At 55.1% G+C, this 12,474-nt stretch overlaps 1 protein-coding gene across 2 annotated transcripts; it reads right to left on the bottom strand.

Annotated features, from left to right (window-relative positions):
• Window positions 1-2,731: 2,731 nt before the first annotated feature.
• On the bottom strand, window positions 2,732-12,205 carry LRRC32 (leucine rich repeat containing 32). 2 transcript variants are annotated; one of them, XM_007520221.3, is made up of 3 exons: window positions 11,275-12,205; window positions 8,348-8,438; window positions 2,732-6,423 (listed from the first exon to the last, which is right to left on the bottom strand). In XM_007520221.3, exons 2-3 carry the CDS (start codon window positions 8,432-8,434, stop codon window positions 4,510-4,512), a joined length of 2,001 nt encoding a protein of 666 aa, XP_007520283.1. In that variant the 5' UTR covers window positions 8,435-8,438; window positions 11,275-12,205; the 3' UTR covers window positions 2,732-4,509. The 2 variants fall into 2 exon arrangements, with proteins under 2 accessions (XP_007520283.1, XP_016042394.1); XM_016186908.2 differs by having other exon boundaries at window positions 12,018-12,205.
• Window positions 12,206-12,474: the final 269 nt, after the last annotated feature.

The following is a 12,474-nucleotide window of genomic DNA, read 5'->3' as shown; positions in this document are numbered from 1 at the left end:
TCCTAGAGGTGAAGGAAGCTGGAGGGGAGTGGAGGAAAGTATGATACACTTCCCCCCACCCCTGGATTCCTTCTGTCCCCTCAAAGCTTATCTGAGAAGCCTATTCACCCTACTTTCTGTCTGGGGGTGGACTTAATCCCCACAAACCTTTTTATAAATATATTTTGTTTTATTTTAATGGAGGGAGGGTAGGATGGAGGGAAGGAAGGAGCGAGAGAGGGAAAGAGAAAGAGAGGAGAGAGAGAGAGAGAGAGACCAGAGCTCTGGCTTGTGGTGGTGGTGGGAATTAAACTTAGAACTTTGGAGCCTTGTGCACAAAAGGCTTTTTTTGCATAACCAATATGCTATCTCCCTCCATACACACACTCAATCCCCACACATTTTTAAGTCTCAGAGGGCAGGAGATGTTTGCCCAGAAAACTTTTCTGAGTTCTCTGTGTAGGCTCCTTGGTCTTAAGGATACAGAGAGAGTCCCACTGGAGTCCTCCATGGGACTTTCCTCCCAGTGGTGGGTCAGGCAGATGTCCAGATGCTGTGAGTGAGGACAGCTCAAGCTTAAGGGCAATGTGAAGAGGGAAGGAGAAGAAATCAGGGCAGCTTCTCTGGAGGAGGTGATGTAGGCAAACATAGAAGGAGGAGGAGGAGTTTAGTGGGTGAATCTGAGAGGGTGAGTAAGACATTTTAGGTGGAGGAGTCCCAGAGCTGGGGAAGGTCAGAAGATGATGCTACCCAGTGGTCACAGTATACTGACTACAGGCTGGGGCAAATCTGGGTTCAAGTGTGATGCTGATAGTTTATAACTGTGGCATCTTGGGCTTCTGTTTCTCTAGAATGAGGGTGGTCATATGGGAATCTCGGAACTAGCTAGAGTGAAGTATGACAGTGCTCCCCATGGAACTGCCACATGTACTTCACTTGAAGACAGCAAAATCTGGGTCCTTCGAGGACTAAAGGGTGGGGAGGCTATGAGTGGGCTGCGGGTGCTGCCTTCATCGCCTCCCTGCCATGCCCAGGAAAGCCAGTCCCCCACCTCTGTCCCTACCCCCCACCCCTGGCACACCAGCCAATGGAATGTGCCTGAAGATCAGCAGTTGGGAATATGAGAGGGTCAGAGAGGACCTCCCCTCACTCTGGAGCCTGCCGGATGCTCTGCTGACCTAGTTGGCATCCATGTCCATGTTTGGTTGAAAACAGGAATTTCTGCCTCACCAGGTGAATAAACTCCCCTGTTTGGCAGGAAAAAGGGTCAGGATCCTGGGGGTCTCCCAGCTGTGTTAGAGGCCTGTATCTCCCTGGGCAGAGCTCAGCTCCTGCTGCCTTCTGCCCTCAGGCCCTGACTGAGTATTTACTATGTGCTAATGCCCACTCATTCCCCAGCCTCACTCCCTCCCTTGAAAGAGCTTCAGAATTCTCCCTGGAGAGGAGAAGCTGGGAGCAAGATCTGGGAGATGAGAAGTCACAGTCCAGAAAGAGAGAGCGGGTTTCACCTTCTGAGCAGGAACTTGACTGTGGGGTTGAGGGATGATGAAGAGAAGGTTGACAGTGAGAAGGTTGCTTCACAAGCTTTGAAGCAGGTGTTTATCTTTCTCTCTCCTTTTCTATCTCTCCCCCCCTCTCAATTTCTCTGTCCTGTCCAATAAAATGAAAAAAAAAAAAAAAGACTTTTGGGAGTATTGGATACGTAGTGCCAGCACTGAGCCCCAGCAATAACCCTGGAGGCAAAGAGAGAGAGAGAGAGAGAGAGAGAGAGGGCTGGCAATGGTGGGGTGTCAGACAACTGAGAAAAGTTGATGGGCTCACAGGAGGGCAAACTCCGGGGGTGCAAAGTGGGGGAGGGCAGGGAGACCACTTTACATTCCAGACTGCTTCAGAGTCCTTTGCTTGAAACTCACCCTAAGCTGAAGTAGCTCTTGTCCCCTCCTGGGGTCCCACAACACCCCTCCTCACCTCCCATCTAGGGCTTGAGATCAGTCTTCTGGCCCCTTGGGCTCTTCTTAAAGTTCAGCCTTGATGAGTTCTCCAACCAGGGAGACCATCTGTTCTCTGGATGTCAGGGCCAGACTCAGTGTGGAACTGTGGTGTTAACAGAGAGGCAGGTCTGGGGCGCAGTCCTGGTGGTCCTGTCCAGGATGGTAGTGGAGCAACCTGAGAGGACAGCCCTCCCTGCTGACAGAGTGTGCCCAAGGCAGGGGCAAGATAGGTGTGTGATGGTGAGACTGGGGCCCGAGGGGTCCCTACAGCTGAGGGACCAAAAAGGTGCCATTTGAAAAGTGTAGTGAATTTGCAGAGCCATGGTTGGGCTGGTCACCGGAGGGGCAGAAAGCAGCCTGGGGCTGGATGAGGACTGAGGTGATGTGCTTTTGAACTAAGAGAAAGGGGACAGTCACTCAAGTCTCTTTACTGTTTCCATGAAGGGCAAGGCTGGGTACAGCTGGACTCTGTGGGGAAGAAGAGACTTGAGAGAAGAGGATGAAGAAGTTAGACTCCAGGAGGCATGAAGAAGATGAAGGAGAAGGAAGGGTGAGACCCAAGGAAGGGGGCAGAAGGGAGCAACTCCAGCAGAGAACCAGGGGTTCTCAGTGAGGAATAGGGAGCAGCATGTGGGTGGTGAGAGGATGCATGTGTCCAGGAGGTGATGGTCGCTGGGGTCCACAGTCCAGAGCACTGAGGTTCCCCAGCTCCAGTACCCCAGGGTCTGCTGTGAAGAGACAGAGACGGGAGAGGCAGCTGACACAGTTTCCCGACATCTCTCTTTAATACATTCACGTGGGTGATACAGAGGGGTGAGAGCAGCAGCATGTAGTGTTTCTGAAGATCAGGCGTGGAAGAGCCCCCTGCCCCTCCAAGTCCAAAGAAGCGTGTTTGTGTGCCATGAGCACCTAGGGTCAACTGTCCCCACACCACCAGGGTGCACATAGGACCAGCTCTGACCTGCCCCGAGGCCTTGACCCTCTGTGCCTCCATGTTCGTAGTTAAAAGGGATTGTTCCCATGGCTCACACTTTTCAGAGCAGCCGTGAGCTAGACCTGCGGCCAAGCACAGATAAGGAGTCTGTCCCAGGACTTCCTCTCTTTTCCAGCAGTTCTGGATTCCATAGACATGAATGACAGCTAGTTAGGAGTTCTAGTTGGATGGGTTTCCTGACCCATTTTTTGTCCCCCTAGGGGGAAAAGAATTCCTGTGTGATGAGGTCCAGAGAGGAGTCTGGAGCCAGCACTGTCATGGTGTAATTGAGAAGAGGAAGCCACTAAGCTCCAACCCACTCTCTCCCTACACACACACACACACACACACACCACACACACACACACACACACACACACACATACACACACACACACGATCCAATAGGCAATTTTTTTTCTCAGCCTCAGTTTTTCTCTGTCTGTGCCATGGGCAGGTGAGACTCGGGCTGGGCTCAGTGGAGAGGAGATGTACGGGGCTACAGAGACAGCCAAGGAAGCCCATGCCAATCTGCAGAGGAGTGAGGGAAACTGAGGCAGAAAAGAAGGCCAAGACTGTGGGTGCTCTTTCTCTGCTGCTGGGGATGATGCAGGATGTGTCCCACCCCTGTGCCAGCCACGTGGAACTTCCTCCTGACCGCTGATCAGCCAATAGCCCCTGCAGGATATGAGTGTGAAACCTCATTTGGGACCCCAGAAGGAGACTTTGGGAAGCATTTTTATAAAAACAGGACAGAATGCCGGTCTCAGAGGGTAGTCATGAAGAGGCAGACACAGGCCGGGGTCTGTATCAGCTGCCAAGCCTGGTGCAAAGCAGAACCAGATGCCTGAGATTCTGACTCCTGCTCACCAGTGGGGTGGGGTTGGGAACAGACTGGCCAGGCAGGGAGGGAGAGGGAGCAGGATTTGGTTTGGTGTATGCAGCTTGAGAGCCAGGGAAGGAAAGATCCTGTGGGAGCAGGAACCCAGCCTGGGTCACTAGGTTGCCAAAATGAACCTCTTATCCAAGACCCACCTAACTCTTGCACTTGCCAGGCATGCTGGGCCCAAGACCTCGCATGTGCTCTTGCTCTCGTTTCCAGGCATAAGTGCCTGGTGCTCCACAAAAGCTGAAAGTCACTGTCAGATGTGACGCAGAATCTGCTTGGAAATGTCTCAGACGAATCCTCCTGGTCCTGTATCTGGGGCCCAGCTGGGGCAGAACTCCCTTGGGCTTCCTCATTCTAGGTGATCAAGGCCTAGCCCCTCAGACTGGGAGATGCTTGAGAGCAGGGACCCAATCTTATTCATGGACATTCCTAGCATCCTAGGGCCCCATATCACACAAACAGATGCCTGGACAACGGATTATCTGCTAGGGCGACCTCATTCTCTGAATCTGCCCAACTCCAGTGGTTGGGAAGTGGGTTGCCTACTGATGGAGTAGACAGCAGGGAGGGAGCCATGGGCTGGAACCCCCACTGGGTGATACATGACTTTAGGTTTGTCTCCCCTGCCCCAGCTGCAGAGGGTCTCTGGGCTGAGCCACCCAGCTGCCTCGGTTTCCCTAGGCTTTGTACTGCTGGCTGAATTTCTGCCGGCGCACACAGCAGCAGGTGGCCAGTGTGGTGAGGAGGATGAGGGAGACCAGGGCAAAGGTCAGGAGGAGGATGAGGTTAACGGTCCCCAGGCCTCCCTGCTCACAGTCCTCAGGCCGCACATGGCTCAAAGCCACCTCTTCATGGGAGCCAAAGCGGCAGACCAGGTCCTGGGTGGCGTCCACATCCATACGGCCCTGGTGGAGCTGGGTGGCCAGCCAGCCATTGCCACAGCAGCTGAGCGGGTTGCCCTGCAGGTAGAGGCGCCGCAGGCTGGCCTCCAGGGCGCCCATGGCGCTGCCTGGCAGCAGGCTGAAGCTGTTGTTCCTCAGGTCCAGCACCTCCAGGGACACGGCCTGTGTCCAGGCGGGCAGGCGGCTCAGGCGGTTCTCGGCCAGATTCAGCTGCTTGAGGCAGCTGAAGCAAGGCAGGTCCACCAGCAGCTCGGCCAGCCCATTCCCCCGCAGGGCCAGAACCTCCAAGGAGGCTTCTAGGCCAGCCAAGGCCCCGGGGGCCACCTCCAACCCAGGGTTGGCAGAAAGGTCCAGCTCAGCCAGGGGGGTGTGGAGGAAGGCCCCAGCCGGGAGGGTTTCCAGCTCATTGTCTACCAGGTTTAGGCTGCGGAGGGAGGATAGGCCAGAAAAAGCCACACAGCCTGGGGGGGCTGGAGAACCAGGCTGGCTGGGCCCCAGGCAGACTCTGACTCGGTTTCCCTGCAGGTTGAGATCATGCAGACTGGCCAGGCCAGAGAAGGTGGCCAGGGGCAGGTCCTGCAGGGCATTATGCTGCAGGGACAGAGTCCTCAGAGCCCCCAGTGCCTGTGTGCCTGTCTCCAGGGTCTCCAGCGCATTGTGGCTGAGGTCCAGGAGCACCAGGCTGGGCAGGGAGCCTGCCCGTTGGGCCCCAAAGGCCCGCAAACAGTTGCGACTGAGGTTCAGGAATCGCAGTGAGGTCAGGTGCTCCAGGAAGCCCTCGGGGATGAGCTCTAGCTCATTGTAGCTCAGATCTAGGTTCAAGAGCTGGGAGAGCGAGCAGGTGCTAGCATTCCAGCCAGGGCTGGAGGTGGGTAGGGCTGACCAGCCATCAGAAGATGCCTTGATGTCCCCTCGGTCCGGGGCCAGCCCCATGGGCAACTGAATGAGGTTGTTGGACACATTCAAGTAGCGGAGCCTGGTCAGAGCTGCCAGGTCAGGGAAGTGGAGTAGTTTATTGTCCCGCAGGTCGAGCCAGGTCAGCTGGTACTCGGCCCCGGGCCCAGGCGCTGTCCGGAAGGCCTCGATGCTGTTGCAGCTCAGGTCCAGCACCTGCAGATGTTGGAGACTGAAGTCGGAGATGCAGGTGAGCGAGTTCCTGGAGAGGTTGAGGTGTGCCAGGTGGGGTAGGGCCTCAAAGGCACCATCTTCAATGTCCATGAGCACGTTGCTGTGCAGGTCCAGCCACTCCAGGGCTGGTGTCCCCCAGAAGGCATGGTGGGCCAGGTGCATCAGGCTGTTCTGGGCCAGGGAGAGGCTGCGCAAGGCCGGTGCCTGCCCCAGAAGGCGCTCTACCAGGCCGCTGTGCAGACTGTTCCCAGACAGGTCCAGGGTGGTCACGCGTGGCAGCAGGCCCAGGCCACCCCCGTTCAGAGCAGGGTCCACACCCAGGTGGTTGTGGGCCAGGTTCAGGTGCTGCAGGAGGGGCAGGGCCTGGAAGACACCCGGCTGGAGGAAGCTGATCTGGTTGGAGCTCAGGTCCAAGTGGTGCAGCCCTGTGTAGAGGCTTAGGGGGGAGACCAGGAGTCTCTGTAGCTGGTTTCCAGACAGGTCCAGGGCCTCTATGTCCAGAGGGAGCAGCGAGGGCACCTGCAGCAGGCCAAGACCCTGACACAGGCCTTCCTTGTCCACCTGGGGAGGGGGTGTGGGGAGAGGAGCAGGCATTAGTGGGTGCTGTCGGGTGGGGCCAGACTTGGGCCTCTGGAAAGATGGCCTCACCTTTTACCAGGCTTGGTAATGTTCCGGGTCTAAGATCCAGGAGCTGGACACCCCTCCACTCCAGCTCGGGTGACCTCTACCCTACCCCTTACCCTCTATTGGCACAATTTAGAGCATTAGAAAAGGGCTGAAGGAAATTGATAGGTAGGCAGACAGAAAGATGACAGAAAGAGATGGACAAAAGGACAGATAAAACCAACAATAAGCCTCAGACTGATTGCTTTCCCATTTGACAGGACCCGGAGTTATATATCACCTAGAGTCACCCAGAACCAGTGAGCAGTGGGGGTCACTGGGTTCCTGGTCTCCTTTGATGGGCCCGGACTGTTAAATAGGCCCAGCTGGCATCAGGCTGGAAGCCACCCTAGAAGAAATGTTTCTGAAAGGGGAAAAACACATTTGACACCCCTCTCATCGGTTTTCATTTGGGCCCCCACACTCGGATCTCTTTCAAGCCCTCATTCCATGGAACAGAGCTCCAGCCCCAGAGCCTGCTTTCCTCCCTGATTGTCCCCAGATGTGACCTCCTTTCAGCTGTTGCTCACTGCCACCAGCCCCGTCACTTCCCGTGGACTGGACTAGATCAGCCCCTGAACATGAGGCAGGAGGTGACTAGGGACCCCATTCCTGTGCTTTTGTGACTGTGGTGTTCCCATGTGAGCCTCATCATGTTACAGTGCCACTCTAGGAATCAATCCAGGAATTGGCACCAGCTTCCCCAGCCCCTGTTCAGCATTTCAGTTAGCACTTTGAGGCCCAGGGGCTCCCTGGAACCTCAGGATAGCCTGCCCATCAAATCTCATTGTTCTCACTGGCTCAGAGAGGGTAAGAGAGGATCCCCTGCTGGTGAGGGATAGAAACTGGGATTTGAACCCAGGTCTTCAAACAACCAGCAAGCCCACTTTGTACACACATGGCCTCTGAGGACAGATTTTTTTTCTGTGCATATGCAGCCTCCCACTTGTCTCTCCAGGTCCCTAGGAGCCCTGGCCTCTCCCAGCAGCAGTCACCTGCACTGTCACCTGACTCAGCCCACACCTGCCCCAGCCTCTGTCACCGCTGATCCCCCTGCCTCACCCACCAGCCAGTTGTCCGGTACTTGCTCAGAACCTCCCTTTTGACTATGCTGCAACCTGCCTGAACCCCTCTGTGCAGAGTCCAGGACCCTCATCAGAGCATTCAAGGCTGTTTGTGACCTTGCATAAACAGCTTGCTGTCTGTATAGCCTGTTGGGGCACTCCCTAGGCTCCCCCACCTGGAAAGAGGCATCTAGACAGGAAGAAAGGAGAGAAAGCAGGCAGCCCACAGGCCCTCAGTATGAAGCCATTTCTTTTGACTGTTTTATTTTATTTTATTTTTATTATTTCTTATTTTGGGGGATTAATGTTTTACATCTTTTGACTATTTTAAAAAGCAACTTTTGAGCATACTGTTTGTCTCTGGCAGTTCAGAGATAATAGGACTGCCTGTGATCCATTGCCCAAAATGCTAAATCAGAGAGCCCAATTAGGGAATGAGATTTATCCCCCAAAAGGATCCCGCACAGATAAGCCCACGTTCTGTACACTCAGCTGTGCCCAGGGATATGTGAAGGCAGCTCAGGGAGCAGGGCTCAGTACTAGCACCCACATGCCTAGATGAGCCACCTTGAACAAGATGTTTAGCTTCTCAAAGTCTCAGTTTTCCAACTCTGCAAAATAGGAATGGTGGTACTTAGCTGGCAGGATTAATAACCAACAAGGCATTTAAATGTTCCCCAATAGGTACTCATAAGTTCTGAGGGCTCTAATTTCTGGGGTGGGGATTGTAGGACTCACTGGGACTGGGGGTTTCTTACCACTTTACAGGGAACTTTGTCCTGGTGTTGGGAGGTGGTCAGGCCTGGAATCAGTACAGCCAGAAGCAGCAGGATCTGGTGGCTCATGGCTCTGTGTAGGACAGGGAGGAATGGGGACACTGTCAGATCATGGCTCCTTCCCACTGTCAGCCCCGCCACTACCAGCCTGCAGTGCCTGCCTTTGGTGACCCCCAAGGAGCTGGGCCAGTCCTCTGGGTGGTGAGAGTTTGGAAGTAGTAGGTGACATGGTCAGATTTTTTTTTTTTTGCTTTGTTATTTTTAGGATTTATTATTTATTTATGAGAGAGATAATCAGAGCATCACTCTGGCACACGCAATGCTGGGGATTGAACAGTGGAATTCATGCCTCTGAGTCCAATACTTTATCCACTATGCTATCTCTGGGGCCACCAGATTTGGGTTTTGATATTCCCTACCTGGTGAAGATAGCCTACAGCGAGTGAACAGGAGGCAGAAGGACCCCAAGGACTTTTCTGGGCCAAGATCAGGGATGGGGTGTGTGGTGTGAAGAAGGACCTGGCTCTCTGACTCCATTCCCACCCAGGTCACAAGCAGGTGTCCCCCCAGACCTGGCCTCAAACGGAATTCTTCCACCCCACAACCTGGGCTTCTATTTTGCCTTTTTTCTTTTGATTTTAATTTTCTGGACTCCCTGCCATTGTTTGAAGACTGGGCCTAGAGCCTTGACAGGAAGCCCCACCAGGAGGCCAGCCCTGCCCCCAGCCCTGGACTTCCCCCACAGAGGGCCTCCGCACTTTACTTTCACTGAAGCTACCAGGGCGGATACAGGAGACACAGCCCTGCTCTTGGCAACCAGCTGGGCACAGGGCTGAGGAACACTGACTGCAGAGGCCTCAGCCAGGTGGGATCCCAGTACTGTGAGAGATTCATTCACTGAGGGTCTCAACCAAAAGTGCCAGAAACATACATATCAGTCCATCACATTCACTCACTCGTTCATAGTTGGTTCTGTTCTAGAAACTGGATATAAATTCATAGGACTGAGGAGAAAACATGCACAGTATTAATAGAGAGGGACACAGAAAGTGCTCCCAAGGGCAGTAGGCTCAGAGTCTCCCATGTCTGGCTGTTCCTCAACCTTTGAGGAACAGCTTAGATGTCACTTCCCCCAAGAAGCCTTCTCTGATTCCCCAGGTCTAGGCAATGTATGGCTCTTCCTGCAGTTTTCCATACTACCTGACCTTTCAGTGAGAATAGCACTGAACCAGCTTCGTGGTTTACCCCCTCAGCCTACCTGAAGCACCCCTAGAATATGGTGTGTGTGTGTGTGCGCGCGCGTGTGCGTGTGTGTGTGTGTCTTCCCTCTAGGACCCATCTCACAGCATAGGATGGGCTAGGAAAGTGCTGGAAATTGGCACAGGAGTCTTGGGGGACATGGTGGTACCAAGGAGGAGCAATTGTGCTTGACTGTCTCTTCACCTTGCTGCCACACTCTTTCCTCCCATCGGTGGGTTCTGTTTTCTCTCAGTGATAGGCAGCCCCCAGTTCTGAGAGCCTTTCCTCCTTCACTGTCTGCTCTGCACACAGCACCAGAGTGATGCCAGGATCAAGCAGACTAGGAGCCTGCTGCTTGAGAACCTCCAACAAAGCTGCTCTCTACACAACCACCCCTACCCTCCCCCTTCCTTCACCAAACATTACTTTTCTCCTGGGTTCTGCCCCAAATGTTCTGCCCTTGCTGCTTTCTCTACCTGGAAGCATTCCCCAGATCCTTGCAGCTCACCAAGAACAAGGCTACTAAGTAGGTGCTCATTAAAGCTCTACTAAGCAAAGTAAGGGGGAGAAGCAAGGACTTGACAGTGAGCCAGAGATAAGAACAGAGACCAGCCAGGCTTCAGTTCTGAACCTGAAGGCCTAGCCCTGAAACATGTGGAACTCTGCACCGGCATCTCACTGGAAAAGAGGCCACCAGATTCTGTCTGCAGAGGACACCATGGTAGCACTGAATGGCACTCACTGTCCAGAGGGAGGTCTGGGGTCACTCAGAGCCATCCACTTGTTGTGGGTTCTCGAGCCCTGCTTGCTGGGGCAAGTCCCTTCACCATTCCATGCCTCAGTGTCCCATCTGGAGGGAGATAGCCTGGTCTGGTTGTGTCTCTAGCCATTCCCAACCACTGTGATAAGCCAACTAGGAGTGATTAGGAAGATAAAGGGCAAGCACTATCTTTCCTGGCCAAGATAGTGATGTATACAACCCAGTGGCCTGGACAAGAGGAGGCAGGAGAGAATCAGGGTTCTGGGGCTCTGACTTGGAAAAGTGTGTGTGTGTGTGGCGGGGGGAATAGAGAAGGAGGATGAGAATGGAGCAGGGGATTTGTCTGCAACCATGATATGTCCTTCCCTACTATTTTTTTTTAATTTTATTCATTTATTTTCTTTTTTGTTGCCCTTGTCTTTTTATCGTTGTTGTAGTTATTGTTGTTGTTATTGATGCTGTCGTTGTTAGATAGGACAGAGAGAAATGGAGAGAGGCGGGGAAGACAGAGAGGGGGAAAGATAGACACCTGCAGACCTGCTTCACCACCTGTGAAGGGACTCCCCTGCAGGTGGGGATCATTGCGCTGGTCCTTGTGCTTTGCGCCACATGTGCTTATGCTTAACCCACCGCTGCGCTAGCACCCGACTCCCCTCTTCCCTACTATTTAAAGACATCAGACACTCTTGCCAGTACCTGACTTGTATCATTTCATTCCATTCTCACAACCCAATGAAGTGACATCTATCCCTCTCATTTCACAAGTGATTAAACTGAGGGCTGGTAAGTGCAGTGGCTAGCCCTGTACTTTTGTTCAGTGTCCTGGGATGTAGCCCAGATCCACAGCCACCTGGCCCCACAGAAAAACTTCCTCGTCTTGCCCACTAAGAGGCTGAGAGAGGGGACTTACCCGGAGTCACACAGGCAGTAAACTCAAGTCTACACCACAATCCAATCCGGCTACCTCCAAATGAATAAGGCTCCACCTTGACTGGTTAGTCCAAGTTCTCTTTCCTTGACCCTCCTTTAACCACCGAGCTGCACCGCCGCACACACCCTGCGGCGCCCACAGCAGACAGGCTCACAGTGCCCGGGGCTGTGTGTGCTCGGCTCCTCCTGGCGCCCCGCAGTGTGGGGGCCTGGGAGAGGGCTGCGCGCTGCTCGGGGGCAGTGAATCACCAGGGCAAGCCCCGAGCTGGAGACATGTGCGTCCCACGGGGAATTAGCCCTGAACCCAAAGGAATGCGGTTGCGAGGCGGAATTTCAGGCAGCTCTGGGTGTACGTGTGGGGGGCTCCGTCATCGCCTGCCACCCGCGAGGGAGGCTGACTGAGAGCTCCTGGCAGGGGTGGGGACCGTTCCCAGGGGCAGGTTCTGGTGCGGGGCGGCGGCGGGGGGGCGGCCCAGGGGCAGGTTCTGGTGCGATGAGGTGAGAGACTCTCTCACAGCCCGGGGTCAGACAGCGGTGTGAAATCTGGGTTTCAACCTTTATCGTTGACAAGCTGTGTGCCCCCGCATGTGGCAGCCTATCGGGGAGTCTTGCCATCTGTCAAATGGGACGCTCTGCTGAGATGGGGTCCTGGTGCGGGTGGCCTGGCTCGGGGCCCCGTGCTGGCCGCGGGTGCGGATCGTGGGGGCCAGAGGCAGCGCCTACCTGGCTCAGCGCGGCCGCCGCTCCTGTCCGGGGCAGCTCGGGCGCATTTTGCGCAGACGCGCAGGCCGGACCCGGGGTCCCCGCGCCCTCGAGGAGGCGCTCGGAGCTCAGCCCCGCGGGAGCCGACCTGCGAGGGGGCGGCCGGCTTCATTTAAATATCTCTCCCGCCGACCCGCCCCGGCCAGCCGCGGGGTCCTAGCGCCCGGTCTCCCCCACTCCCTCCGCTGGCAGGAGGGGTGTGGGGGGAGGTTGTGAGGGTAGTGGGGGCGGTGGGCGTCTCCTGCCACTAAGGCCTGGTGGAGGGTGGGCGCGTTCGGAGCGACTGTCGAGAGCGCCCCAACTTCCACTTTTCCCACGTGCTGTTCGTGTCCCCAAGGTCGGGGCTGGGGGGTGGGTGGGGTGGGCCACAGGACCCCAAAGGAAATCCGTCCCGACCACTTTCCCGTTGTCGGCGCCC

This window comes from Erinaceus europaeus, chromosome 17, assembly GCF_950295315.1.
Source record: "Erinaceus europaeus chromosome 17, mEriEur2.1, whole genome shotgun sequence".
Taxonomy (NCBI): Eukaryota; Metazoa; Chordata; class Mammalia; order Eulipotyphla; family Erinaceidae; genus Erinaceus; species Erinaceus europaeus.
Note: the sequence above shows the minus strand (reverse complement) of the source record. Positions and strands in the feature narration are given on the sequence as shown.